This window comes from Coloeus monedula, assembly GCF_965178545.1.
Source record: "Coloeus monedula genome assembly, chromosome: 6".
Lineage (NCBI taxonomy): Eukaryota > Metazoa > Chordata > Aves > Passeriformes > Corvidae > Coloeus > Coloeus monedula.
Genome location: NC_138786.1, coordinates 24600518 through 24628130, shown reverse-complemented (window position 1 = coordinate 24628130; position 27613 = coordinate 24600518). Strand labels below are relative to the sequence as shown.

At 41.2% G+C, this 27613-nt stretch overlaps 2 protein-coding genes across 20 annotated transcripts in view; one reads left to right on the top strand and one right to left on the bottom strand.

The window, feature by feature from the left end:
• The window catches only part of CELF1 (CUGBP Elav-like family member 1), a 62507-nt gene extending 37305 nt beyond the window's left edge, over positions 1 to 25202 (bottom strand). For 3 of the 19 annotated variants that reach the window (XM_082283958.1, XM_082283961.1, XM_082283962.1), the window contains exons 1-2: positions 25136 to 25170; positions 8084 to 8124 (exon numbers count right to left, since the gene is read on the bottom strand). The gene's annotated coding sequence lies outside the window, so the exon portion shown is untranslated. Of the gene's footprint in view, positions 1 to 1106; positions 1201 to 8083; positions 8125 to 13465; positions 13551 to 24170; positions 24325 to 25006 lie in introns of those variants that run through there. The other 16 variants (XM_082283965.1, XM_082283948.1, XM_082283947.1 and 13 more) reach the window with 14 other exon arrangements.
• Positions 25203 to 25391: 189 nt separating this feature from the next.
• PTPMT1 (protein tyrosine phosphatase mitochondrial 1) lies at positions 25392 to 27605 on the top strand. Its single transcript, XM_082284354.1, has 4 exons — positions 25392 to 25621; positions 25697 to 25777; positions 26310 to 26501; positions 27386 to 27605. Exons 1-4 carry the CDS (start codon positions 25451 to 25453, stop codon positions 27515 to 27517), a joined length of 576 nt encoding a protein of 191 aa, XP_082140480.1. The 5' UTR covers positions 25392 to 25450; the 3' UTR covers positions 27518 to 27605.
• The last annotated feature ends 8 nt before the right edge of the window (positions 27606 to 27613 follow it).

Genomic DNA, 27613 nt, shown 5'->3' with positions numbered 1-27613 from the left:
GTACTTGTGCAGCACTAGGACAGTAGACTACTTCATTAGCACAATGAAATAAGGAAAAAATATGTCTGTATGTAAGTAAAATCTTCAAATTAAGACAGTTTCCTAGAAATTCCATCTTTTCTTTGGTGTTTGTCTCCTTCTTATACCTGTTCCCCAATGATATATTACATGCTTACATTAATCTTCATAGAAATATAAGAAGAGGTACCTGGATTGTTTTCTTTCTCTTATATTGTAAGATATTTTCTTTTGCTAGCTTTAATTTTGTAATTAAAGTGCTTAATTGTTACCTTCAGAATCGTGATCTGAAATTTATGTTACACTTCTGTCCTTCCCTGATAAATTTTGTTTTGCAGATTTCCCTGTCTTTTTCAGACTACGGGAATGCAGAGGGAGACAAAAATCATAGTTGTGAATTTAAAGCACATGACACAGGAAAACTTACTGTGATGCAAAGAAGACAACAAAGGTCTGGCTGAGAAGACACTGTATTAAAGGTACCAGACATGAAGCATAAAAAAGCAAACAAATTGCTAAAAGACCAAATGATGAATTTGAAGCAATTAATGCAGGACAACCCGTTAGAGCCCCTGTACCTGTAGAACAGACAACAAGCCTTATGCAGGTTCCCTAGAAAAATTAATTTTGGCAAATCACATGCTTAACCCTCTTTGCAAGACATTTTACAATTAATATTTGATACCAGGAAAAAGAATTGTTGTATCCCAGGGCAATTGCTTTCAAAGCAGACATGTACAGGCTTCTTCCCCTCATTCCAGTATATTAAAGACAACAATAACAGAAACAATTAAAAAAATTAAAGCTCTTTATCCTTACCTCTAGGTTCTGGTTTGTTTTGGGTTTTTTTTTGTAAATGACATGAAATGCCTATTTCAGGTACTGCTTAAACTCTACCGGAAGTTACGTTAAAGAAAATTTTGGTTTAAAATTGTATTTTTTTTAACATATGCAAACATTCCAGTAGTTCGATTTTGAAAAGCATTTTCAGTTTTTATAATCACAATGCTAGAACATAACAGTGCTTGCACTTTGCAAGAGACAAAAATCTATGGAGACCTTAAGTACCTAAGAGAGGTCGGAAATACCTGTAGACACTTTGGCACTGCAGACAGAAAAAACTTCTTGAGAAAGTAGGAAAAGTGGCTTGGTCACAACAATAGTAAGAGGAAATGAAGGCAGCTGTATGACACAGGAGACAAAGCAGGAAATGAGTGTAAGAAGAGAGGACACACATTTCTACCCTGTGGAAGGACAGCGGACAGGATGGAACATGTAAGGCAGCAGCAAGGTTTGAGTTTTCCCCTTGCACCCTTTTTTTTTGTTTATTGACTGAATTCAGACCCTGAGACACACAAAAATACAGGGGACAAATCACACTTGCACTACAACACTTAAACCTTTAGTACAACAGAATAAGAATATAATGCTTGCAAGCAATCTTGCCCTGAAGGCAAGGTACAGATCCCACTTAAGAGTGTCTTTGGCCTTCTTCTTTCCCCTAAATGTTGTCTCTGAGCTTACAGAAATGACTTTTTTTTTTTTTTTTTTAAATATAGAAACAGCTGAAGGTAAATTTCTGGCCATCTTTTTGTGCTGCAAGCAATTCTATAGAACAGAAAACTTAAAATATGTTTCAACTTTTTTAGTTTGTAAATACAAACACAGTACCTATAAATCTCATTTCAGATATCCCTGTATCTTCCGGTCCTTTCCTGTATTACCTGAATCTGCAGCTCTGTACTTAGTCAAAAAGGTACAGTAGAAAAAGCCATTTTGCAATCTCTACAATATTCACCAGATTTTTAAGGACTCATCTACATGTTTTAGGACAGTTTTCTGACACTGAAACAGAGCCAGAAGTTATTCCTCTAGTAAGGACCTGGAAATCCACTTGTTCTTGGAAAGCTCTCAGCAGTCTGCTTGTCCTCAAGCCAAACATGCCATAAAGCATTACAGCAGGCAAAGCAAGTAGATTTGGACAGAGAATGCTGTGTGGTTCCATATTGGACCCAGGGGGAACAACAGAACCACCTATTCAACTCCAGGACAATACCATGTACAAAGATTGTTATATTAACCTGCAGGAGGAGAATCTCAGTGAATAAAAAATGCCTCTAAGTTTATAGGAAGCAACACATCTTGTGCACATGTAAAGTAAAACCTTAAAATAAGAACTGGCCAGTTACTTTTTTTTACTGAAGATATGTAATATGTTATCTTAACTCAAAGGAACAAACTACAAATTATTACTCTCCGTAATGAAATGTCTTAGAATAGCAGTTAGACCTGCTTAAAATTTTTTTTGATAGTCTTTTTTTTTCTTCTTCTAAGTTTCAAGAGACCTTTTGGACTAAAAGCAACAAGTCTCAAGTTTCATTGTCCTTTGCAGCTATCAGAATAGTCACACAAGCCATTTTGAGGAATCCTTTAACCTCAAATTGTTTCTACAAATAGTAGCAGATACAAACAAGAATCAGTTAATATTATACTACAAAAATACACTATTTCTCTCATTTAATTTTATTCAAAGGAAAGCTTTTTGTTGCATGTCACCTGAAGAAAGTTCAAATGTAGCCTAGACAGGGGCTCTCCAGGAGAGCACACTAAGCAGTTCAAACAATAATTGCTGCAATAATAATTTTTATGTCGAGCACCAACTTAGAGCACAATAAAGCATCATTTCCCCTTGGCATGAGGATACACAGGTTATCTCCAGCACTGTCCATGAGGAGAGTGGAGATGGAAATGGGATGTGGTATCCCTGAAAAGACAAACAATTCAACCTACCACATACACTGCGAGGTAAAAACAGAAGCAACAAGGGAAGTTCCAGCATCACTCCTGGTACAGAAGAAATGTGATTGATTGAGGAAGTTGTTATTTTGTCTCCTAATCAAAGCTGTGACTCCTGCTGCCTATTTTGGATAAGCAGCCATCTGCAAAACTTCACTAGCTTTTAAGCTACTCAGGACCACAATCTAAGTGCCAGAGAGTTTATTTCTGAAAAAGTACCTAAACTTTCTAAGCCTCTAGAATCAAAAGTGAATCAATATGATAGATGTATCTCAGTTTTTCTACTCAACTAAGAAAATACAGCCATGTTGATTTAAACATTTACTCTTTAATAAGGTCTAAATAACCATTAGATACTGTAGTAGGTTTCAACTTCAGGAAGAGCAAAGCCCAGAAAGAATGAAGAATACTACTCTGATCCTGTTCCTTCACACAAACAAATAATTCTATCATCAAATAACTTTACATCTACTTTCCTAAACTATAAATGGTTTTAGAAGTATTGAGGAAGAATTAACTTCTTACAGCAGAAGAGCCAAAATGCCTTCCAAGTTTAATGCAGGAATTACAGCTGTCCCTGAAAAGACAGCAGGATTGACAGCCCAACTGAAGTGCATCTACACCAATGCACACAGCTGGGAGAAGTCTCAGTATCGCCAGCCTTTGTTCTTGTGGAGGGCTTCAGCTTACCAGATGTTTGCTGGAAATACAACACAGCAGAGAGGAAACAGTTCTCAGAGTGTGTGGATGGCAGCTTCCTGACACAGACAGTGAGGGAGCCAGTAGGGAAGGCATCCCACTGGACCTGCTGTTTGCAAACAGGGAAGGATTGGTGGGTGATGCTGGAAGCCGTCTTGGGCATCACAATCACAGAATGATAGGTTTTGATTCTCAGAGAAGTATGGAGGAAACACCAGCAGAACTGCCGCCTTGGACTTCTGGAGGGAGACTTTGGCCTGTTTCAGAGACTGGTTGATGGAGTCCCTTGGGAGGCAGTCCTGAGGGGCAAAGGAGTCTGGGAAGGCTGGACATGCTTTAAGAAGGAAATCCTAAAGGCTCAGGTCAGGCCTACATGCTGAAAGACGAGCCAGCGAGGAAGAAAACCAGGCTGGCTGAATAGAGAGCTTTGGTTGGAACTCAGTAGGGGAAGGAAAGAGTGTATCATCTTTGGAAGGAGGGGCAGACAACTTGGAAGGACTACAAGGATGTCATGAGGTTATGCAGGTAGAAAATTAGAAGGGCCAAAGCCCAACTAGAACTTATTTGGCTACTGCCATAAAAGACAATGAGAAATGTTTTTTGAAATGCATTAGAAACAAAAGGAGGGCTAAGGAAAATCTCCATCTTTTACTGGATGCAGAGGGAAATATAATGAAAAAGGATGAGGAAAAGGCAGAGGTACTTAATGCCTTTTATGCCTTAGTCTTTGACAAGTTCAGTTGTTTGCAGGGTACCCAGCCCCCTGAGATGAAAGACAGAGATGGGGAGCAGAATGAAACCCCTATAATCTAGGAAGAAAGGATTAGAGACTTGTGTAAGTCCATGGTGCCTAATGGCATCCACCCATGGGTACTGAGAGGGCTGATGAAAAAGCTTGCCAAGTCACTTTCTGTCACATGAAGGCCTTGTCACATGGCTCAGGCCTGTTACTTCAGCTAAGTAGAAAAGGACTGTGGGAAAGAGACACAGCTGAATTAAGGGTAGAAAAACATGCTGCGTGACCATCATGGTGTATGGTGGGTGGTTGAATTATGTTTGTTGTGCTTTAAAACTATGTAAACAGGTAACTGGCTAACTGCTTAAAAAGGCCAGGTTTCTCCAATAAAGGGCTCTCCTTTGCACCTGCCTGGGGACTCGGCCTTGCTCATTATCGCAACAACTTTCCATGATTTACCAGCAGTCCTGCTTAACCAGGCAGGTCCCAGTTGACTGAAAGTAAGCAAATGTTACAGTGTCTACATGAAGCATTGAAAGGAGGATCTGGGGAACCATAGGCTTTTGAGCCTGACCTCTGGGATGGGGAAGGTCATGGAGCAGATGATCCTGAATGCCATCACACAACACGCAGAGAACAACCAGGCCCAGCCAGCACGGGTTTCTGAAAGGCAGGTCCTGCTTGACCAACCCGATCTCCTATGTCCAGGTGACCCACTCAGTGGAAAGGCTTTTGATGTTGTCTACCTGAACTCCAATAAAGCCTTTGACACTGTTTCCCACAGTGTCTTCCTGGACAAAGTGACTTCCCATGATGTGAATGGGTGTATTCTTTGCTGGGTAAAATCTGGCTGGATGGCTCGGTCCAGAGAGTGGTAGTGACTGGAGTTACATCCAGCTGATGGCTGGTCACCAGTGGTGATCCCCAGAGCTCAGTATCAGGGCCAGTCCTGTTTAATCTCTTTATCAATGATTTGAATGAGGGGATCAAGTGCATCCTCAGCAAGTGTGCAGGCAACACCAAGTTGGGTGGGAGTGTTGATCTGCAGGAGGGCAGGAAGGCTCTGCAGAGGGGTTGGGACAGGCTGGATCGATGGACTGAGGCCAACTGTGTGTGCCTCAGCAAGGCCCAGTGGCAGGTCCTGCACTTGGGTCACAACAACCCCATGTAGCACTACAGGCTGGGGGAAGGGGGCTGGAAAACTGCACAGCAGAGTACGAGCTAGGAAGGTTGGTCAACATCAGACGAACATGAGCCAGCAGTGCCCAGGTGGCCAAGAAGGCCAATGGCATCCTGGCCTGTATCAAAAATAGTGTGGCCAGCAGGGCCAGGGCAGTGACTGGCCCCTGTACTCAGCACTGGTGAGGCCATACCTCAAGTGCTGTGTCCAGTTTTGGGCCCCTTACTATGAGAAGGACACTGAGGTGCTGGAGCCTGTCCAGAGAAGGGTAACAGAGCTGGTGAAGGCTCTGGAGCACAAGTCTTATGGGGAAAACTTGAATGAGCTGGGGTTGTTTAGCCTGGAGAAAAGGAGGCTGAAGGGAGACCTTATTCTCTTTACAACTACCTAAAAGGAGGTTGTAGTGAGGTGTGGGTCAGTCTTTCATCCCAAGTAACAAGACCAGACAAAATGGCCTCAAGTCACACCAGAAGAAGTTTAGATTGGATATTAGGAAGAATTTCTTCACTGAAAGGGTTGTCAGGCATTGGAACAGGCTGCCCAGAGAAGTGTTAAAATCACCACCCCTGGAGGTACTTGAAAAATGTGTAGATGCTTAGGGACAGGTTTAGTGACAGACTTGGCAGTGTTAGGTTAGTGGTTGAACTCTGTGATCTTAAGTCTTTTCCAACCTTCAAGATTCCATGACTATCATTTGACAATCTACAATCTTTTAATGCCCATTTTTATCTCCATGCCAAAGACTTCCATTTTGGAAGGGGCTCCTATCTGCAGAAGTTTTATTTCAACACAGACATGTTTCAGCATGGTAAATGTGTGTATGACAATAGTCAATTGAGGTAGGATTGACTCATCTCAAAGCAAAGCTGACTCCTCCTCAGTTTTATTCTCTGTACCAGACCAGAAGCCAGAATGCCATCAGTTTTATTCTGATATATCTCTACAGAGTTAATCATTATAAGAGCATTTCATACAGGGATGTATACAAACAATTTTATGTACCATTATAAGATATTCAAGAAAAGACTCCATCCTCACCCTTTTTACTCACATTTAGGCAGATGAATTCAACTTCATTTTGCTCCTCAGATGAGAAACCACAGATCTTGCACTGAATAAAAGTGACTTATTTTCATCAACCAGAAACTTGGTGATTATTTTATTTAAATAATCTGATTATTTTGTTATCTAAGTAATCCCAATATATTGATTCTGGACCTGTGTTTTGCAATTAGAGAATCCCATGAGTTTAAAAAACTAGGCCTAATCAGTTTAGTTTGCCTCAAAAGATGCAAATTCTTCAGAAAAAAGCTACCAACATAATGACCAGTATTCTCTTCCCATTCTTCTGTATGGTCCTAATGGACAGCAAAGGAGCAGGAAGAGCAAAGCACAGAGCACCAGTCATTTAGAAAAGAAGTTGAGTGTTTTGCAACCCACACAATGCCTGGAGACAAATGCCCTCAAACCGGTACTTCCAAACAGAGAGGTCAAACACCAAATCTCTAAAAAATCACTTGAAAATGACGGTGTTCCTGGATTTCTTAAACCAACTTTAGATCTTTCTACTCTGATGAGTAACATATGGAGAGACAGGATATCCTGCACTTCAAAGACAAATTTGTTTTTCTTTCTAATATAGACATAACTAAATCCTTCTGAATGTATTTATTAAAACCGTAGCAAATGTCTGTCCATAGCAGAAAACAACTCTTTCCTCAAGACAATAAAAAAACTCAACTCTCTCTGGTTGGCTACAGACCAAAGCACACCTTAAATATTTCTGCCATAGGAGAGGTGATTCACTGGAAGGGCAAAAATCACCAGACTTGGGTTGTGGTGATACTGATAGTGTTACTTAACACAGCAGTTACAGGTCAATTGTCTCAGAAGTGAACCGAAACTCTTGAGGTACACAGTACGAACAGTCTTATATATTCTTTTGTACTCCTCTGACCACACAGTAAATCATTCCAACTTCCTAAACGAGAGAAATAACTATATCACAGAAGAGCTTTTTACTGGGTTGTCAAGCTGACTCCACCTATAATGCAAACTACCATGAGAACCAAACATAATCAAAGGACACAGCACCAAACTCAGCTGGAAACTGTGTAAGAACAGAAGGGGCAATTGTCTCAGCTGTCACATGAAACTACACCCTTACTGGACTTCTAGCACTAAGAAAACTTCACCAAAAGATCCTCATATTTGACCCCATGCATTTTCATACTGGACTGTGTTCCAGTTCTGCTGCACATAATCAAATCTGTCTCAGCCCAGAAGGAGTTGTTCCACTAATACTCACCTTTAGGGTTTCATGTACTACAGAACACTTCAGATTCGTTCTGGTCAAGAAGTTGCTATGAAGACATGCATTTCTACTTTGCAGTTATGTTTCTAAAATGATTAAATTACAGATGGACTTAAAGATGTCTATTGACTCAGTACTCATAGTCCTGAACTGTTATCATTCCCAACCCACTTTGGCAGTACAAAGGCAGGAAACTGCAGAGTTTAAGGTTCAGGGAACACTGCTCACTGCAGTGGAAAATGACTGCTTTCATCACTGAATGTAAAAACAACTTCTCTCTAAACCTTTGAAAGGAACTCCAATACCCAACTGAGGGATACAAACTGCAGTTGGTTCATACCTGCAGCTACGCACCTCCCTCCAGCCGTTCCAGTCTTCACTCTAAAAGATAAGGAAAAACAGACATTGAGGACTCCAGAGTTAACATCAGATAATAACAAACATTACATGAACTCCACCTGGTAAAGCACTGAGCAGTGGGAAAGTGAAGCATATTTCCAATAAAAGAAGTCATCATGAGGTGGTAACAACCTTCATTAGACTCAAAACTGAAGTTGTATATTTCAAAAATACAGAGTAAATGAAAGGGCGCACAAAAATGGACTGCAAACACAACATAGCTGAAAACAGAAGTCTTAGAGATTCCTAGCAATGTTCAGTGGACTTATAACACCTGTCTGGCTTTTTGGCTGTCACAACAGAAGCAGCTACCAACAGCAGTACCCACAATCCTAAACTCCTGTATGACATTATTTTCACAGCTGCAGCACCAACAGATGACCATGAACCTGCAGATGGGAACTCTAATGTATGATTGCATAAATGGAAATGGATGAAAAAGCACTGAATTAGGGAACACAGAATTGAACAACACAAGGAAAAAATGTTATTTCTACATCTTAAGCTAATCATCAGCCAGGAACCATACAGATTTTCTGTACTAGCACCGCATAAATAGGGGATACTACTTCATGATTCAGAGTTCTGTTCTTGCAAACTCAGTAACCGACTCTCAACACAAGCTAGTACATATTTAAATACAACACTTGGATTTTTTTATCTCTGAGGTTTCTTGACCTTTTTTCCCCCCCAGATAATTTCTTCTCTGCCTCCTCCTGGGTTATTTTGCAGAACTACACTCATGTCAGTCTAGCAGTATTTTACAGAAAATCCAAATCTATTTACTTATCTACAGTTACCAAACTAAAAACTGCATCCATCTGCAAGAAGAAGAATTGTACAAGGCTATCTGAGCTCCCACATTTTGATGACTTTGAAGGCCCCTACTTAACCTTTGTTCTATATTTTTTTTAGTGAGTGAGAATAAGTGAGCCACATTCTCTTCTAACTTGCTATGTAATATGCTTGGTTATTTATCACATGTACTCATGCCCTCTTTTATAGAGAGTTCTCTTGAGAATTTTCAATTCTTCTAAATTTTTTCTATTTGTTCAATTTATTTAATAAAGTACTAAAGCCTCTAAAGGAACAAAGAATCCTAAACACAAGAACAATGCTAATTTTCTTATAATATTTGTTGAAAACAAAACCCAATCCATGAATCCTGAAAAACATAACTCAGTTATCTGAAATGTGTGTTTTCAAAATTATGCATTTTTTTTTTCTAGAATATTACTGAAAACTGACTATTGTTCAGGGAACACTTAACATATTTATTGTTCTTCTGTTTCACAGCAACATTCTGGATTATGAAGCTCCAATTTGTGATAGAGGCAAATACGTTACCTTAAGACACTTCCTTTCACCTCACCCAGATTCCTCTGCTTTTTTGAAGTTTAATTACAAAATATTTGTTTACAGCCAAAAAAATGGTCTCATATTCCTGCTAACAGACCTTCTTCATACCTAACTTCTAATATCTTCAAAACAACATGTAACACAATTTTTTTGCTTATATGCTAGGTTAGACTCCTTTGATAATCAGCTTTCAAAAAAAAAAAAAGACAGCTACTTGATCCTGTGAATACTTAAGAATATCTACATAAACAACTTTTTGATGTTAAAAAGAAAATCTTCACTTCGCACATGTAACTCTGTAAGACTCTAGTGAATTAATTTAAAAGCTTCAAAGAAACCAAAAGTGCAGCTAACATAGCCAGAAGAACCCATAACTCTTGGATACCTTTGGGAAAAAAAATATACACTTCACTGAATCAAAGGCAAAATCCAAGACAATAAAAACTTCAAAAATCAAGCAGCAAATCTAACAACCACCTGTAGAAAGCCTGGGAGAGTGCTCTTAAATCATAAATTGGTTTAGTATGGTTTATTTAATTGCATGCAGAACATAAATACACTGAATAATTTATCCAAGTTTATACTGATGCCTAAGAGGGGCTACCTGAAAACAGAGGCTAGACAAGGTTAAGAGAATAAAAGCAGGTGTTTATTGAGGGCCTTCAATAGGAACACCTCGGGAGTCAAAAAGCCTCTGAGGGGCTACACCCAAGATGAACAGTGGGTCACAGGTTTTTCACACTTTTGTAAGTTTGGTCCGTTTGCATATCAGGGTTAATTCTCCAATTACAATTTCAGGTAATGATGTAATTACGCCAAGTTTGTTCCCCCTCCCCAGAGGCTTAGTTTACGTATTTTGGGGCCTGGGACAACAAGGTGTCCTTGGGTCCAGGCCCAGAGAGGGTTTGTTATGTCTAACAGTAGCTAACAAGCCATGTGAAGTTTTATAGTTACACACTAAACCAGTAGAGGGTCTGAAAATACAAAAGCCAAATCCTAAGGCATCAATACATCAGACAAACTTGGCCCAAAGGCCAAAGAACCTGACAACCGTGTTTCTTCTCAGAAAAAAATGAGTCTTGGATCCCTCAGACTAAGGTATATACATACATACAGCTGGATGCTGCTAGCCATGTGTACACAGTCACTTCTGTAATTAACTGATGGGGCAGTAAGCTCTTGTGCAAAGTAGGTTCTCCCCAGCCCAGCATTTGATGCTGATAGCTGTTTTCATAGCTGCATGAGTGTATGCTCTTAGTGCAGTCAGCAAAACAATTAACGGGCTAAATTCAGATCTCTCATCACAGCTTTTGTAAACATTTTTCCTGAAGTTGCCCCCTGACTACTGCATGTGAGTAGAGTTGTCACTTTCAACTACTGCACAAAGCTGGGAGGAACTATTGACACTACCTGAGTACTCCATGTAGAAAAACAACGGTTTAACACTTAAGATGTTTAACACTGCCAGATCTAAAGGTGACAAAATATAATCTCATTGCAACTTTTGATATGCACTATAACATAAATAGAACTGCAGCTGGTAATGAAAACAAGTGGCTCTATCCACCAAGTAGTAGACAATGGATATGAGCCCAATAAATCTAGTAATACTGCTTTTATACTAAGTGGTAAAACTTCAGTCTCATCAGCACCTGGGACCATCTAAGAGAATACCAGATCATTTAATGGATTCTGATCAATGAAATTACTATCACAGTCAGCACTTGTCTAGACAAGTTAGCTCTGATTTCCCATTACACTTTCCAGGAACTAATGTTTATGGGATGTCAATGTTGCCATTAGCAATTAAAGAGGCCAACAGATCAAACAGACCACATAGCTCAACCTCAGATACATCCTGGCATCAACAGTCTCTCACATAAATCAGCATTCAGTCTGGCCTCACTGTAGATTAACATACTTTTAAGAACCCATGTGACCAATAACAGAAATTTGGAAATATAGAAAGAACTATTTATTTGGAAGAAGTACAGGAGGGAGGTAATGATGCATCAAAGAGTGACGGAGCAAGAGCACTACACAGATTACGAACTGAGAGTCCTACACAGACCAGAGGAAGTTTCAATTTCTACACAGCTCAGGCCACAACCCACAGAAAGTGTCACTTTGTAGCAACCCGTGCTAATGAGGCAACAAGACAACAGAGATAGCAAGGGGAAACTCCTATGGTCTAAAAACCTTACCAGAGAAGGAGCCATACTTTCTTATCTGAGAAGTGCCCTTCTACTGCAATCTTTACACCACTCAAACCTCTCAGCACCAGAAACTACTTGTTCAGTGCGAGGCCACAGCTCAGTCACTGCGCCTGCTCAGTTTATTTTGGCAGAAAGAGCAGTTGAATACTGTTTTTCTCAGTGCTGCCAGCACAAATACTAAAGGGTATAGAGGGTAGCAGACAAGCTGTACAGTTAGCAAGTAGACCAGGTGAATTACTCATGACACTATGTTCTATTATAAGAATGCTTTTTCAGCTTCAGATGTAATAGGAAGAACAGGATGAAGAATAGAAGAGATGCACATTTTGGGACCATTAAAGATTAATATGAAAAGAGAGGAAAACATTTGAAATGTTATGCTTCAAGTTACTCTAACCAGGACATCATAAAATACTTAAGATTTGGGATGTCGATCATATTTGCAATGTCTGTTCCATGTCCAGTCAGCAATTACAGTCCAAACACCTCCAAGAGTGCTCATTAAGTATTAAAATCCATAACAAAAGTGTCAAAAGATACACTCTAAGAATACAAACCAATCCTATGATCTGCTGTTGAAAACATGGGACTAGGTCCTAGAAGCCATAATTTCTATTACTAGCTACGGAACTGAATAGTCACTTTTTGGTCCTAAGAGTTTCCATTTGTGCAATATGGACAAATATGTACAAAGAAATAATAATCTTATTTCTTTGTGAAAGAGTATTTTGAAAACTGTGTGATACAATGTATTCAATCAGAGTCAGGAGTATCATCACATTGTTACAGTTGCATCTCAGCTGAAAACTTAGTAAACAACGTCACCAAAAAAAAATTTCTGCAAAACATCTGTCTGTTAGTAAACAACGTCACCAAAAAAAAATTTCTGCAAAACATCTGTCTATTAATAAACCCCAAAGAATCTCACCAACAAAAGGTTTTACCTTGCTATCTCTCTCCAGATTATGGTATCAAGGGACTCTCAAAATATACCAGGAGATGAAAATAGAGAAGGTACAAACAAAAGCAACATTTCATTTACTTTTTGAATGAAGGTTCAAAATATTCAGAAAATATGCATTCATGTTTTGCTTTATGGAGACTGTACATGACACAGGAAGACCTACTATATACAGCAGAGTTTGGCCTTCTTTTGGGTAAAAGATTGAGTTTTAGTGAACACAAACAATATTCTCAGTTTAATCACTAAGCCTACTCCTAGAAGGAACCGAACTTCAGCTGAACTTTTAACAAGCTCATCTATCTCAGCCACAAGATTCAAATACTAACACTTTCAACTTACCTATCATTAAAGGCAAGATAAAAAAATCACAGTGTGGAAATCATCCCTGCGCAATGTTTAGACAGACACAGCTTGCATAGCTCTGTGTTAAAAATTCAAGATACTTAAACACCTTTTTTCTGATTGTACAAAAGGAAATAGATTCTGAAGCAAACAGAGAATAAAGATGTATTGCAGGTCTCCCTGCAAAGATCCTCATATACAATCATTACTCTGTATTACCACACCTAAAATGCCAAAGGAGGACACAGTGTTCATGGCTGTTTCCACCATCTACTGCCAGCTTCAGGAGGAAAATAATTTTGAGGTGTCTCACTTTTGAAAGATCTAAATTGAACTGTATACAAAATTCTGAGTAGGTCTGAAATTCTGTATTTGCAAAGTGTTGAAGTAAAAACATTTATATTTTATTTCAAAGAAGCACAACTAAGAAAGACTGATTTACCTTAAGCTTGTATGTGTCTTGCTTGGCTTATATTAGACAAATACTTGCCATGAACTCTACCGTGCAGAATCTGCCATTGCCACGCCTGCAAACCAAAGAGTAAAAACATGCTCAATTATTTTAATCTTTATTTTGTAATAGGCACACGGTAAATCCTTTGCAGAAGTAAATGGATACAAATTACACTCACATCTACAAAGAACTGGAGTTACTGCTCTATTATAACCAATGAATACTGATTCACATCACTTTTAACAGCAAATAATTTTCATTAACACTTGAAGAGATTTAATACTGAGTGTATAGAGCTGAATCTTTAAAAAAATATTTCATACTATTTCTTTTTCTCCATCAGAGGCAAATGCTGGCACTGCTGTGGGAACATCAACTTAGGAATATTCCACTTTTGCTCAAAACCACACATTTAATAAAATCTAACCATTCCACTGCAAAGTAGGTCTTACTAAGCTTCTAGTCCAGCTCTCTGAAGGTTTCTCACTTGTAATCATTTGCAGCATCATTCGTATATACTTGGATTTATTTTTTGCAACATTTACTCCCCTCTTCAGTATCTTTATATAGTATCTGAAACATACAACTGTAAATAATACAGAAAAACAAAAAAAATCAGCATTCATTTACAGTCTACTGAAAACACATGAATACATGAATACATGCAGCACCACGAAGCATCATTTTTGTCTCACTACCAATCACAAATGTAATGCAACACTTCAGATGAACTTTGTCTGAAGAAGTTTTCATTCCTAGTTATGAACATCTGAATACAACTAATAGAATGCCTTTCCTACTGGTATCAGCAGCCTTTTACTCCACAAACTGCCCTCATGGTCCATTTCATGACCCTGACACACCCTCTCCAGGCTGCTCATCTCCAGTGGTTGATGCTCACTGATTCCTGCACCAGCACAGCTCTGCTTGCTCCTTTCTCTTCCCAAGGCCTCAGAAACTCTGCTGTACAAGGCTGGATCCATAACCTGACCTTAGCTGGATGGGGGGGAGAAGGATGAAGAGTGTCAGTGTACTTTGCCAAGAACTAGAGGATCAGTACTTGCTTGAAGTCTTACACAGGTATTTTCAGATGTTCTTCACTTACACACTTATCCATCAATTCTTTTCCATTCACTTTTCCTGGAAGGCACAGTATGACATCAGCTGGTTTCCAGTGCTAGCAGGAAGATACTCCGTAAACTTTATGGCAAAACCAAGTGCTATAAATACAGCTTTGGCTGCATGAACATGCACAATAGACATAAAATAATCATCTTTCTGGATTCTCTATACCTCGTGCCTGGATTCTGGAGGCACCTTCTACTTCCAACACCTTACATGCGACAGTCTATGTGGCACATTATTTTCCCTCTGTCATCATATCAGAAAAGCTCACCAATTTCCTCCCAAATGAACAGCAGGCTTTTCTGTAGAGCAGCATCAACCACAGCATGTATCAGATACTGCATTCATAAAGAAATATGGTGAGACAACATTTAGGACCGCCCTGTCTAGAAGCAAATTATATGTGCCCCATCAGGCAACACAGGCAAACAATTCTTACTTAATATTTTCAGGTTATACTACTGAGAAGACTGCATACAAGCTCTCCATAAACATTCAATGGAAATGGGGAAGAAATACAAAGGAATAGACCACGATACTCCTACTACAGACCCAGTTTAAGCTGGTGCTCTTGCCAAAAGAATGGTGCTCAACTCTTTCCTCATCAGCTGTCCACCCCCACCTCTGTATAATAAGCCTGAGAAAGGAAACAGTCAAGGTGTGAGCTTGTCTACCAACAACAGGAAAACAATAGTTTTAACCCAGACATGCTCCCAGATTCAATTCACTGCACAACCACACAGATGTTCTTGGTAACACAGAGGAAAGGAAAAACGCATGAAAAATGGCACAAGCCTCTTTCAGAGCACTACTGGCAGATGCTCATTTACATTACTCATGGAAGTAGATAATCAAATTTAAATGCTGAATTTCACACAATTAAATCTCTACTGATAGATCCTTTTTAAAGGCCTCAAGTGATAAACAAGTCTCTCATCGCTTCTGTTAAGAAAACACTATGCTTGTAAGAACCATATACATGTCCTTCCATATAATCATCTTCACTGTCCCAGTTCTTCGTCAGTGGACTGCCTCAGATATTAGAGACATGTCACGCCATATTCTTGATTAAACGATATGACTTAACGTTTTAAAATCACAAGTAAATATTTTCCAACTTTCACTTTTTCTTCCTGGAGTTTAATAGCTGTAATTACTTCATGATAGCAGTTATAAGTTCCATCAATTTGAAATGCACACTGGACTTAATTCCAAATTCCTGTAATCTTCCCATATGTCTACCCTTAACCTAACTTTATTATTCTACTGCAAAATTATGATATTTTTAAAAAAGGATTATTTTTGTTAAAAAAAAAAAAAAGCAGTAGGGCAAGAAGAAAATAAAAAATTACACCTTCCTGTGGAATTTCAGTACCTTCAAAGGACATCAGACAGAAGTTAATTTTTCATTTGTCTCCAACCCTGATTACTTTTCTGCAAACAGGGTAACACAGTCAATCTAGAATTGATTATTGGGTATTCTCCCTTAAACACACAAGTATACAAGGCAAACGAGATTTCCTGTCTTGACAGCTTGGTTTAGCTCTGAACAATGTCACTTTCTTACATATTGCTTTTAGGAAGATTCTAACAAAATGGTATGACTGAAATTCCCCAGTGCCATTCTACAGCCTTTCACTACCCAAATGCCCTCGGTGCACATGCATTTGTTCAGTGTTCTATCCATTTAAATGGCATCTTTCACAGAATAGACACGCAGCATTTTTAAAACATGCAATAGTGGACTTCCAAGAGGCCTTTGAAACTGCCCAATCATATTCCTGCTCCAAGACTGCAATGGAAAGGTAAGTATGCTATGAGAAAACACTTAAAAGCCAAGGAATCATAAAACTCCAATCACTGGCCTCAAACAGTACCACAAATGGCTTTTAACTGGTAACTCATATAAATGAAAGGTTGTCAGTGAGGGAGTCAGCAAGTGGAAAAGTGGGGAGAAAAGCAGGCAGAGGACCTAATTCTAGCAGAGGATGCCAGAATTAGGCAAAATACCAAGATACTTCAGGTAACAAGCTTAACATCCCATGGGCTGCATATTTACAACAAATTCCACAGGTTTTCCACATGAAGATGGAAGAAACTACCGCAGTGTGTCCCCACTCAACAAAGAAGGACCAGAAAACAGCCACACAACTAAGTTGCTTGAGTTCAGTTGGTTCAATAAGATGACCCTCTGTCACACATCAATCACAGGTTCCTGCCTGCAGATACCAGTACAATCCAGACATTGCCAGGCAGCTGAGATTCACCAGTTTGCCTCTAAAATGTCCTTCTTTCAAATTCGAGAGACACATAGCTTTCTCAGGAGGAAACACACTGAAGTGGTAGGAAAGAAAAATAATTCAGACTGGGTTTATGGAACATGGTCCTCAAGAAAAAAGGCAGAATCTTGCTCAAATCAATTTTACAACTGAAACAATGCTTTCCTGTCTCAAATTCCAGAAACAAGAGGCTGATGCCTATTTGCATAGATACTCAAAAGGCAGAAAAATTGTTAAGTGGACAGTATTTCCTAAAATTCAGAAAAAGTACCCTATAAACAATTGCCCTCTTTTTCCCTCTCAAAAGATTGCCACTGTTAATGGTGTATTTGACTGCTGCCATTATTTTGAGCACCCTTCTGCTACTCAAAGAAGATTGTATTAACAGTTTACTACAGTGTAGCAGCTAACAGACTTTCTGCACTATTTGTTCATCTGATCTAGTAATTAAAAAAAGCAATTGTGAATAGTCATCCCAATGTGTGCAGGGCCTTAATACAAAGTTTATGCAAGCACACAGTCAGTGCAGTCTTAGCTACAAGTTTCCAGCCCTTCCTAACAAGGTATTTCCTGCAAGCCCCATCCCTCAACACCAACTCCCGATTCCAAACTAGGCAGGCCAGGGTCTAGCTCCTCATTAATCCCCATTGCCCATAACAAGCAAAGACAGCACTCAGATCTTCCAGGACAGGATCTAGCTTTCATTAATCTTCAAGGCAGACAGTGACAACAGACCTTTTATGGAAGGATACAGGCCTTGGCTAATCACTCCCCAAAGCAGGAAGGGAGATTAAAATTCTCATCCCAGAAGACAGCAGCTCTTTTGGAGGTTAAATCTGTGTCTTTCTGATTCCACTGCCATTCATTACAAACTGTCCCTATGAGACAACTGCTTTCCCTCCTCCATTTCCAGTCCCTAGACTCCCAAATTTGGATGAACTGCATTTTACAAAAAAGACAACATCCACAAACAGATCACCTTTCACTTGGAACACCAGTCATTCCCAGAGACAGACAAGACAGACGGACATAACAGAGACTGTAAGCCCTGGCTCTCAATTCTGCTCAGCAAAAGCCCACCAGGCCAGCCACACTGCCTGGGGAGCCAGTGTGCTCTGCTGGACAAATATAGAAAGCAGAAAGTGGAACAACCCTTTCAGCAGAAGAGATTCTGCTCAGCTCCCCGAGAGGGAGGAGCAGGGAGCTGAACCAGCCGAACTGCTTTACCCATACATGGTCTCTGAAAGACACCACTGCTAAGACAAGTTCCTTTACACACGCACCCCCTCATTCGCTGTCACACCGTGCAAGGAAAGAAAAGAATTAAAGTGTACAAACCTAAAGGAGTTACTGTTTTGAAATGAGTTCCAACTCCATTTTGCTTGAGCCCACCTTAATAATGCATAAACATCTAACACTATTCACCAATAGAATCTGGGCAGCAACTCAGAAACAAGACAAAAATCCCAGGGAATCCCCACATCCACCAGCATTTTAATAACCACTGAACTAGTAACGTCTTCCTTATTGCTTTTGGACACACACGTCCACATATTAAGGTCTTCGTTTGACCTTCTCCCCCCTCCAGCCCAAACTGAATTACAGAAATCTTTTTAAACCCTTCTCCCTGTTTAAGTACTGTCCTAAACCAGGAAGCATGACCTTTCTCATTAGTTGATAATAACTAATGTGGTGACCTACCATACCTTGCCTGTTTTCCCTGTAGCCCTTTTTGCCAGTGTTTAAACACAAACTAAACCTTTTTCTACGCACTCTTCTTAAAAACAGAAGAAATGCACTTCTATGCAGCATCCTCTTCCTTCTCCACCCACCCCACCCCTTTCACATTCTGGCATGGAAAGAGCAGAGTAAGTGTAACTGAAGACCCAAATCCCTAGGTATTCACAGGAAAAAAATTTAAAGAAGTGGCACAGTCTATTTTTTTTAGTACACAAGTGTGACAGTTTGCGAACTCAAAAGCGGTTTCATTTATATTTAAAAAGCATCATTTTTCATGAGAGATTTATTACCACATGCTGCTGCCTATTCCTTCGACTTGGTGTATCCCACATTCGTGTGGTGATACAAAACTACTTTTCAGGAATTATCAGAAAAGTTCTCTCATACAAGTAAGTGGAAGCTGCATCTTCCAGCTACATCAGGAATGCAGTAGCCAATTCAGAACTCAGAAAAGTGCACTTAGGTAGTTTTGTTAATGCCATGTGCGTGTAGATACAAAAATGCTGGCATTCAAACCAATGACATTGATATTTTTTCAAATTTCTCATTATTGAGATAATGGTTTAGGCTCCCTGCAAATTCAGGAAGACCCCAGTATATCCAGAATTAGTTCTACACCTAAGCATAGCCAAAATTGTTTTCCTCACAAAAAAGGATCAAGAATATGTGTCCTAGTCTTGCTCCGCAAGAAATGCCTATTAAAACTTAGTCTTGAATTAAATGAAAAAAATAATTTTAAACCCAAAGAAATTCCAAAGCAAATTCTGCATCAGACAATTAGTGTCATAGCAGCTTCCACACTGAAATACACACAGTACCACCTACAGCCAGTCTCTAAGAGTTATCAAATTCTGGCACTGAATGCATAATCCAAAGCGTAACATGGGTGGCTTTACTCCACAAATATCAGAAAATTCTCACTTAACTTTTCCTAAGTCTCCAGTGCATATAATCATGGATTTCTGAGTGGCCAAAACTGCTTTAGAGAAGTAAATATACAACCACTTTTTTCCTGAAAAAGATTTTGCATACTGGTATTTTTAAAGGTATCACTTCTAATGTCACTTAGAACAGTGCAAGGAATTTTTACTGTTTCAACTCATTGTGCTCAATTGTGCTATACATTGTACAGTCATCAAACAATCACATGCAAGAAAAAAGAAACAAAAAACACAGAAGAAATACAATTCATCACTAAGTTGACCTGCCATCCAAGTATTTTTTAATTCAGAATTTTAAACGGAGAACAGAAAATTTTTGAAGACCAATAACAAGGAAATACAGGTAAGTAGGCAAAAAATATTTTCAGATGGTGCTCTGCTTTGGAATACAAAATTATAAATTAGAGAAGAATTACTTTTACACTGTGTTGTGCCTACACAAAATGCAAAAGCTAGATGTGATGCTCAAAATACATTCTCTCTTCCGGAGATCAGTATTTCATTGCCTTCTGAAGAAACATTTATCAAAACTCTATCTTGTAAGATTTTGCAGAGATAATAAGATGCCTGGTGTCCATCCTGCAAATCTCTATGTATATTAAGGAAGATGCTATCATCTTTGTATGTAGACTCGGACATTGTCTGCTAAGTGCTCGATTTGAATTACAAACTCCTCTGCTTTGGAAAAAGTAGACATGAATATTCCCTTTCCAACAGAGTCTAAAAAATTTGTGGATTGCATATCTATGTTGGAATATCTTTTGAACTGCATAGTTTGGGACAAAAATAGCAGAGAATATGCATGGGTTCAGTGAAAGCCTGAATTTTAAGTGGTAAGATGTTTGAAGAACAACAGTTTTACTTTGACATGTGAAATACTGAAATCTAGTGGATAACAACTACATTATTTTTGTGAAAAGTGCAGTACAAAGCAGCCTGCAAATAGAAGCAAAAGCTATCAGAAAGAACAGTTTTGATGGATGAAAAAAAGAAGCCAAGGTCCTGAAAAACTCAAACTAATTGGAAGTAAAAACAATGTAAGACAGTCACCTGGGTTCTTATATGAATTGGGAGAGCATTCAGTTCTGAGAGAATACAGAGCATGCAAGCACTAAAAAAAATGTTCTGCAAAGGAAAGCCTGCTAGATACCACACCAACATGATACTCAACCAACACCCATCCTCTTATCCACACGCTCATTCAAGATCTCCTTGAGGTGTGCTGCTGAAAAGGACAAAGAACCCAAACTGCCTGCTCATTTACCTCGATTTCAGCAACACTCAAGCTAGTTATTCCATGCTACATTACAAGCAATTTAGTCAAACCAATGTTTGAGTGATATGGTTTTAAGCCCAGTTTACATAATCTTAAATCTACCTGGGACTTAACCACTGCAAGCCAAGCCATTAAATCAGTTATAAATCTACTCTAAATCAGTAAAGACTCATAATCAAAACTTGCAGTTTGTCAGTTTGCCTCTAACAGAGCAGCTAGTAAGCCAGCACACCTTTTCTAAAAACGAAACAAAAATACCACAATATACTAAATATACTGAAGATACAAGAGTAACATGCATACATGGGACAGACAAGACAGCTTGTGGACAAGCACTCCTCTTCTGGCATAAGGCTTTCATTTACACATACCTGTGCCACAAACTGCATCATCTAAACTAAAATTCTTCACCAAAAGTTGGAGACTACTGAAGATTTCTGTTCAGCCATCTAGTTTCTCACTATTCATCCTGAATTCAGCTAGCAATGATGCATTTTCTTTAGCATATAGCTACGACAGCTGGAAGTTTGAAGCTACTCAAGATGTCAAAGGTGACTTCCTTTCCCTGGGATGATGACTGTGTTGCACTAGATTGCTGTCACACAAATAAGCCTGCTCTGTCCATCACCGTTCAGACTCGTGAGCTATTCCTCCCTACAGCAAAGCACTTGCAGACTAAGTGGCACTGCAGCTTTGAGGTATATTTTAGGTCTACTTGCTTGAGTCTCACATCAGGTGCAAACAAGATGATGTTCAGTTGATGTTTAGGAAATCTCTTGAAATGTGAATACTAAAGCTCTTTCTTTTCACTGTTATGTCCCAAACACAAAGCGCCTTGGCACCTTTCTAAAATAGGTTGTAAACAGCAATAGCAGAAAATGTGTTATCTTGCATTCTTGCATTTATTTGTATAACACAAGTATCTCTGATGACTGGAGGAAGGGCAATAAAACTACTGGTTAATTTTTCCTATCAAGATAATCTCTCTTGCCTCAAGAAATCTTGTAACAGGATCGCCACTCAAGATCCTGTGCTGTGATACTTTGAGAAATACCCATTAGAGGCACCAGATAACTTTTCTCAATTTACAATTCCCATTCTAATAAATCCTGAAATATTTCAGTCTTCTTTGATTTATACTATTTTTTTCTCCTTCCAAATTCCTGATCAATGCATAAAAATTATACCTTCTTGCCCAAAGGCAGTTACAAAGGCAGTGAAAAACTCTGCACATAGTCTTGAAGGACAAGCAATACTGAACATGCCCAGATTGAAAAACATTTCAGACATTTATGGCAAGACCGAAAAATAAGAAAGCAAAAATACAGATCTGAGTCTGTTGGACTATCACTGCTATCTCAGTAACCAAACTCACATTATGACTTGGAAAACTGGACATATTACTTAAGAACAGTCTCCAGTTCAACAGCCAGAACAGCGGGTTCTTAGATCTCAGTGCTAAAGACTAATAACCAGGAAATCTCAAAAACCATGAGAATTTGTCTCACTTCCCACCTACTCTAAAATAGACACTAAAGGAAAAATTAGAGTGGGCTTTCTGAAGAGCTTTGTGGCAGATGACTCAGTAACTGGTAATCAATAACCACATTTCAGAAAAATATGCAAGAAATAATTAAGAAGCAACCTGCTCACAACAAAGTTTCCCAAAAAGTTCAATTAGATACTGGATTACAGGTAGAATCTTACTTTAATCAGTGTGAATCTAAATACTTAAGAATCACATAAATATCTATCTGTTATGAAATTCAACCAATTCAGGGTATTGCTGGTGATTTTGGAAGGAAATTTACACAATATTATAAATATTTCCCTTATTTCAAAGTGTCATATTTTGTTTCAACCAATGATTCTTCAACTGACGTACAGGTTACTTGGCAAGGTATGGATTTATTATTAATGAGACAGACAACTATTGTATATCTATGACCCTGCCACATCTCCTGTTTTCCCCTTTAGAGAAGTAGTGCCAGAGAGTTTTCAGAATCCCTACTTGTAGCAGAAGAACTGAAAGAACCTTCCCCCTACCATGCAAAGATTATCTTACAAGTGCATCAAGTTTTGGAGGCCTAGCAGAAACATGGACATAGTAAGAAGTACACAGTACTACCATGGATTTCTTTACCCTATCTCCCATTGTGAAAGATGGGTAAGTTCTTCTCACTTTGTAGGTCATTTACTTTCAAAACAAAGCTACCTTACACATAAACCTTCATGTTTTAGTGTTCATGACTTTAGAACAGTCACTTTTCAATTGTCTGCTTTTCAATTGTTCCTGCTTTCTTTTGCATGTAAACAGAATGTCCTAGGCCTGCATCAATTATTTTGTTACCATAAAAAAAAAAAAACCAACAAACCAACAGACACAAAAGGGTAAACATGTAACCCAGCAGCTCCGATCCTGCAATGATTTTTCCCCAATGTAACATTAGAAACTTCTGACAGGGGAGGGAAGAATGGAAAAAACACAGCCATGCAGAAATGATCATTCAGAAAGGGTGAACACACTCCTCAGAACAGCATACGCTTTCCCAAAATAATTGGATGTTATTATTGGATTTATTATTGGATTTCAGCAATAATTTTGAATGTGAGCAGAGGCTGAAAGAGAACAGTAAGCACCTTAAGAAAAAATCATTCTTTATATCACCGTACTTAAAATCCCCTATTTAGGAATTTTAGTAGTATATACATTTGCACCTATGTCTCTGAGCAGATATAAGAATTGTGCTCCTGTCCCGGGGGCTCTTCATCAGCAGGAATGCAACTCAATATATTAAGCTGCTAGATGCATGCTGTAGCCACCCTAACATTTCCTAGCTCCATCTAAAGACATACGTATTAATTCTAAGCATCTACCACAGCAGGAGTCTTTCCAACAATGCTGCTTCTTCAAGACTTGGGTCCAGACACAATTCTAGGAAGATACAGTATCTCATATTATGAAGAAATCCCAAGAACATAGCCGAGGGGAATGGAAAAAAAAATAAAAATGTGATGGGTTTATTATGGCTGTGCAATGCCAAGTTAGTGCAGTAAAATCTATCCGATGAACTAACCTACAGAAAAACAGTAGAGGAGACAGCAAAAGACACTAGGAGAAAGTTCAGCAATTTTTGTGATCACTGGTACAAAGAGTAAGACTGGAAGGACAGACACACACAAAAGCCAAAAACACCAAGATAGTCAGGAACCCCAAGCTCTTGTAAGCCAGAAGTCAAGCGTGCTTCAAGATACAAATCCCCACCAAATACTTTTCTAAATCAAGCAAACTGGTGAAACGCACCCAACGACCACACTCAAGCAGTACATACAAGAAAGCTGCAATGCTTGAAAAATGTTCCCCGACAACTTCTGGCAGAAGAGAATGCCTGTGCCTTAAAGGTGAAAATGTCTGGGCCACAATTCCTCAGGAATTTAAAGGAGTGTATTCTAAGGTTGCCTCTCAACTTCCTTCTCGTAACAGTCCTACAAAAAAAGGGTGCTGTTATCAACCTTTACTGCTTCTTCATATACTTATCACCCATTTTACGCTCCGTCTCTCCTGGTTTTTATATTGCTCTTCCTACTTCATTCCAGTAGTGTCTGTCACGCCTTCTCATACTTGAGACTACAAATCCTCACACTGTGCTGAACTCCAATTTCCTGCTCGTGCTTCTCCTATGTCCGACTCGCCTCCACCCCCGGTGCACCAGCGCACATCTCACTGCTTCAGCGGACAGACCCCCACCGCGCCGACGACAACAGCAACGGCATCCCAGGTTCCTCTAAGCGCCCGGGGCGCCCAGCCCGGCAGGCTGGCGGCGGCCGAGCCCGGGGCAGCCGCTCCCCCGCCCTGGGGTCCGCCCGGCCTCGCCGCAGCCCCCCCCCCCCCAATGGCGCCGCCGCCACGGGCCGAGCTCGCACCCGCAGCGCCCCCGCCGCCGCCCGCAGCGCTGTCAGCGCTCGGATCAGATACGACACCCGGCAGCCTCCGGCTCCGGGCCCCGGAGGGGCTCCCGGCGGGGCGGCACCGCCCCGGGATGGCGCGCACGGGGCGGCGGCGGCGGCTCCCCCGCGGGCGGGAGCGGGGCGGCCGCCTCGGCCCGGCACGAGCGGCCTCGCGGCGGGAGCGCCGGGGAACGGGGAAGAAGGGGCAAGGAGCCGTTACCTGCGCGAGACGGATCGCGCTTCCCGCCGGCTCGGCCCGGCTCGGCCCCGCGCCGCGCCGTTCCTGCCGTGCCGACCCTGCCGTGCCGTGCGCGGCCCGAATTCCTCCCGGCGGCGGCGCCGCCCTCACCTGCCCCGGGATCCGCCCGCGCCCCGCTCCGCTCCCTGCGCCGCCTCGGGCCGGCTCTGCAAGATGGCGGCGCTTCCGGGAGAGACCACGGCGGGCGCGGGGTGGAGGGGCCGGGGCGGTGCGCCCGCCCCCGCCGCGCCGCCGGCCCCGCCGCGCCCCGCCCGGCCCCGCCCCGCTTCGGCCCCGCCGGGCGCCTCTGGCCCGCGGCCGGACCCCACCGCGGGTGCTCCCTCTGCTGACGCTCGGTGCGCGCGTCCGCGGCGCTCCCCCGCCCGTCGGCCTGGCCCGGCCCGGCGCAGCGCGGCCCCGGCGCTGATGGGGGTGGTGGAGGCGCTGGGCGCCGGCGCGGCGCGGCTGCTCTTCTACCCATCGCTGCTGTACACGGTAGCGCGGGCGCGGCTGCCCGGGTTCCGCCGGCCCTGGTTCCACCGCATCGACGAAGTCGTGCTGCTCGGGGCGCTGCCGCTGCGGGGCCGCATTCGCAGGGTAAGGTGGGCGCAGCGGGGCGGGCCGGGCCGGGCCGGGAGGACCGGAGATCCCTGACGGTGCCTGTGCCCGCAGCTGGTGGCGGAGGAGAACGTGCGCGGCGTGGTCACACTCACCGAGGACTACGAGACCCGGTTCCTCTGTTTTTCCCCGCAGGTGAGCCCCGGGATTGCTGGTGCCGCATCCCCCCCTACCCCCCAGACGGGTCTCTCGTCGCTCTGTCCCGGCTCACATGAGGCTTTAGCCGCCTCCTGCCGTCATCCCGGTAGCGACCCCCAAGTCCTGTGTCAGCAAAGACGTGGCTACTCGTACCTAAGCTGACTTTAAAAACTATGCGACAAACCAGTAAAACGTGAGCATGCGAGTGAACTGTTGCAGCTGCAGAGGCAGGGAGGGACAGGGAGCATGGAATCCACGTACAACACTATACAGGAATGGCTTTTGAGTTGGGAAGAGATCCCAACTTCCCTCTTTTCCTTTAGCTGAACCACATTTTTTCAGTCCCCTTTAACTACTAGTTTTTGATGACCAGCACTTAAGTTTTCATACATCTGATTTAAAGGATTGACATTCAAAGTCTGTTTACATCCTCTCTGAATTTCTCAACTGTCTCAACAGGTTCTGAGTTTCTTTCAGTAAAAAAACCAACCCAAAAGTTCACTGACCAAATCTGCTATGTCTGTTACAGGAATGGGAGGCAATGGGAGTGGAGCAACTGCGTCTCAGCACTGTGGATCTAACTGGAGTCCCCACCTTGGAAAACCTGCACAAGGGCGTGGAGTTCATCCTGAGACACCGAGCCTGCGGTAACAGCGTCTATGTGCACTGCAAGGCAGGGCGCTCCCGCAGTGCCACCATGGTGGCAGCGTACTTAATTCAGGTCAGAAGGAACCTCTGCTAAATGGGGTTTATTTTCATTAAAAAATGGAAATAAAATGCAGACAGCCTTTATAGTTAACTCTCACTTAAGAAGCCTGAGCCCATACAGGTTAATATTCCACGATTTTACAGAGTTTGGACACCCATTTTAAGAGAGGCCCCAAAATTATCTTGCTGTTTTGAATGCAAATGCAAATTTTGAATGATTCTGCTTTTTTTAATTCTTTCTGTGGAGGAATAGATTGAGGTAGGAATAACAAGTCACTCACGAGTGTAGGTTCAGTGAGCAGATAAATATCCATTTTTGTTGTTCATGTTTTCTCCTTGGTTCACTGGAGTGGTGAACGTTTTTCCATAAATACAATTCAGGATCAAGAGAACTCACTTCAGTTTTCTGAATTCCTCTACCAACCCAACTAGGGAAATCAGCACTAAGAACAAAATCCTACCTGTGGATTCTTCCTTTTGTTTTATTAAGCTCTCCCTGGAAAATTTTCCATTAATGCTGAAGGGAAAAATTTCTCACTAAGTGTTGAAATATGACGGGAATACCAGTAAAGTTTTTTTTAAAAAATTTAAAAGCCAGCTGCACTTTTGCTCTGGTCTAGTGGGGCTAAAACAGGAAACTATTCACAACATGAAGGAAGAGTGAGCGAGACAGAAAGTGGAAGGCCCAGGAAGCAACCATTCCTCTTTAACTGAGGGACTCATTTCATGAATGTGTGACTTTCAGGCCTCTCTGAGAGAAACATCGAGTAAACCTAAGGGGCAAAGCAGCAGCAAGCTTTCTAACACCTCTAATATTGCCTGTAGCCTCCAGGAATGTTCCATTAACTGTTCGAAAGATGGAATGGATTTTCACTTGCTGGGTTTCTGCCTTTTCAGCTGCATCACTGGAGCCCTCGGCAAGCAATAGAAGCCATTGCCAAGATTCGTCCCCATATCCTTGTTCGACACAAACAAGTCCAGGTCCTGGAAAAATTTCACAGGAACATGATCACTGGGAGAACTGCATAACATAGTAAGAACTATCAAAATCCCCATCTCAGCTGCTATAAAAAAAGTTTTTATGATCTAACAAAAGCCTAAGTGTTTTTCTTCTTGACCATCAAT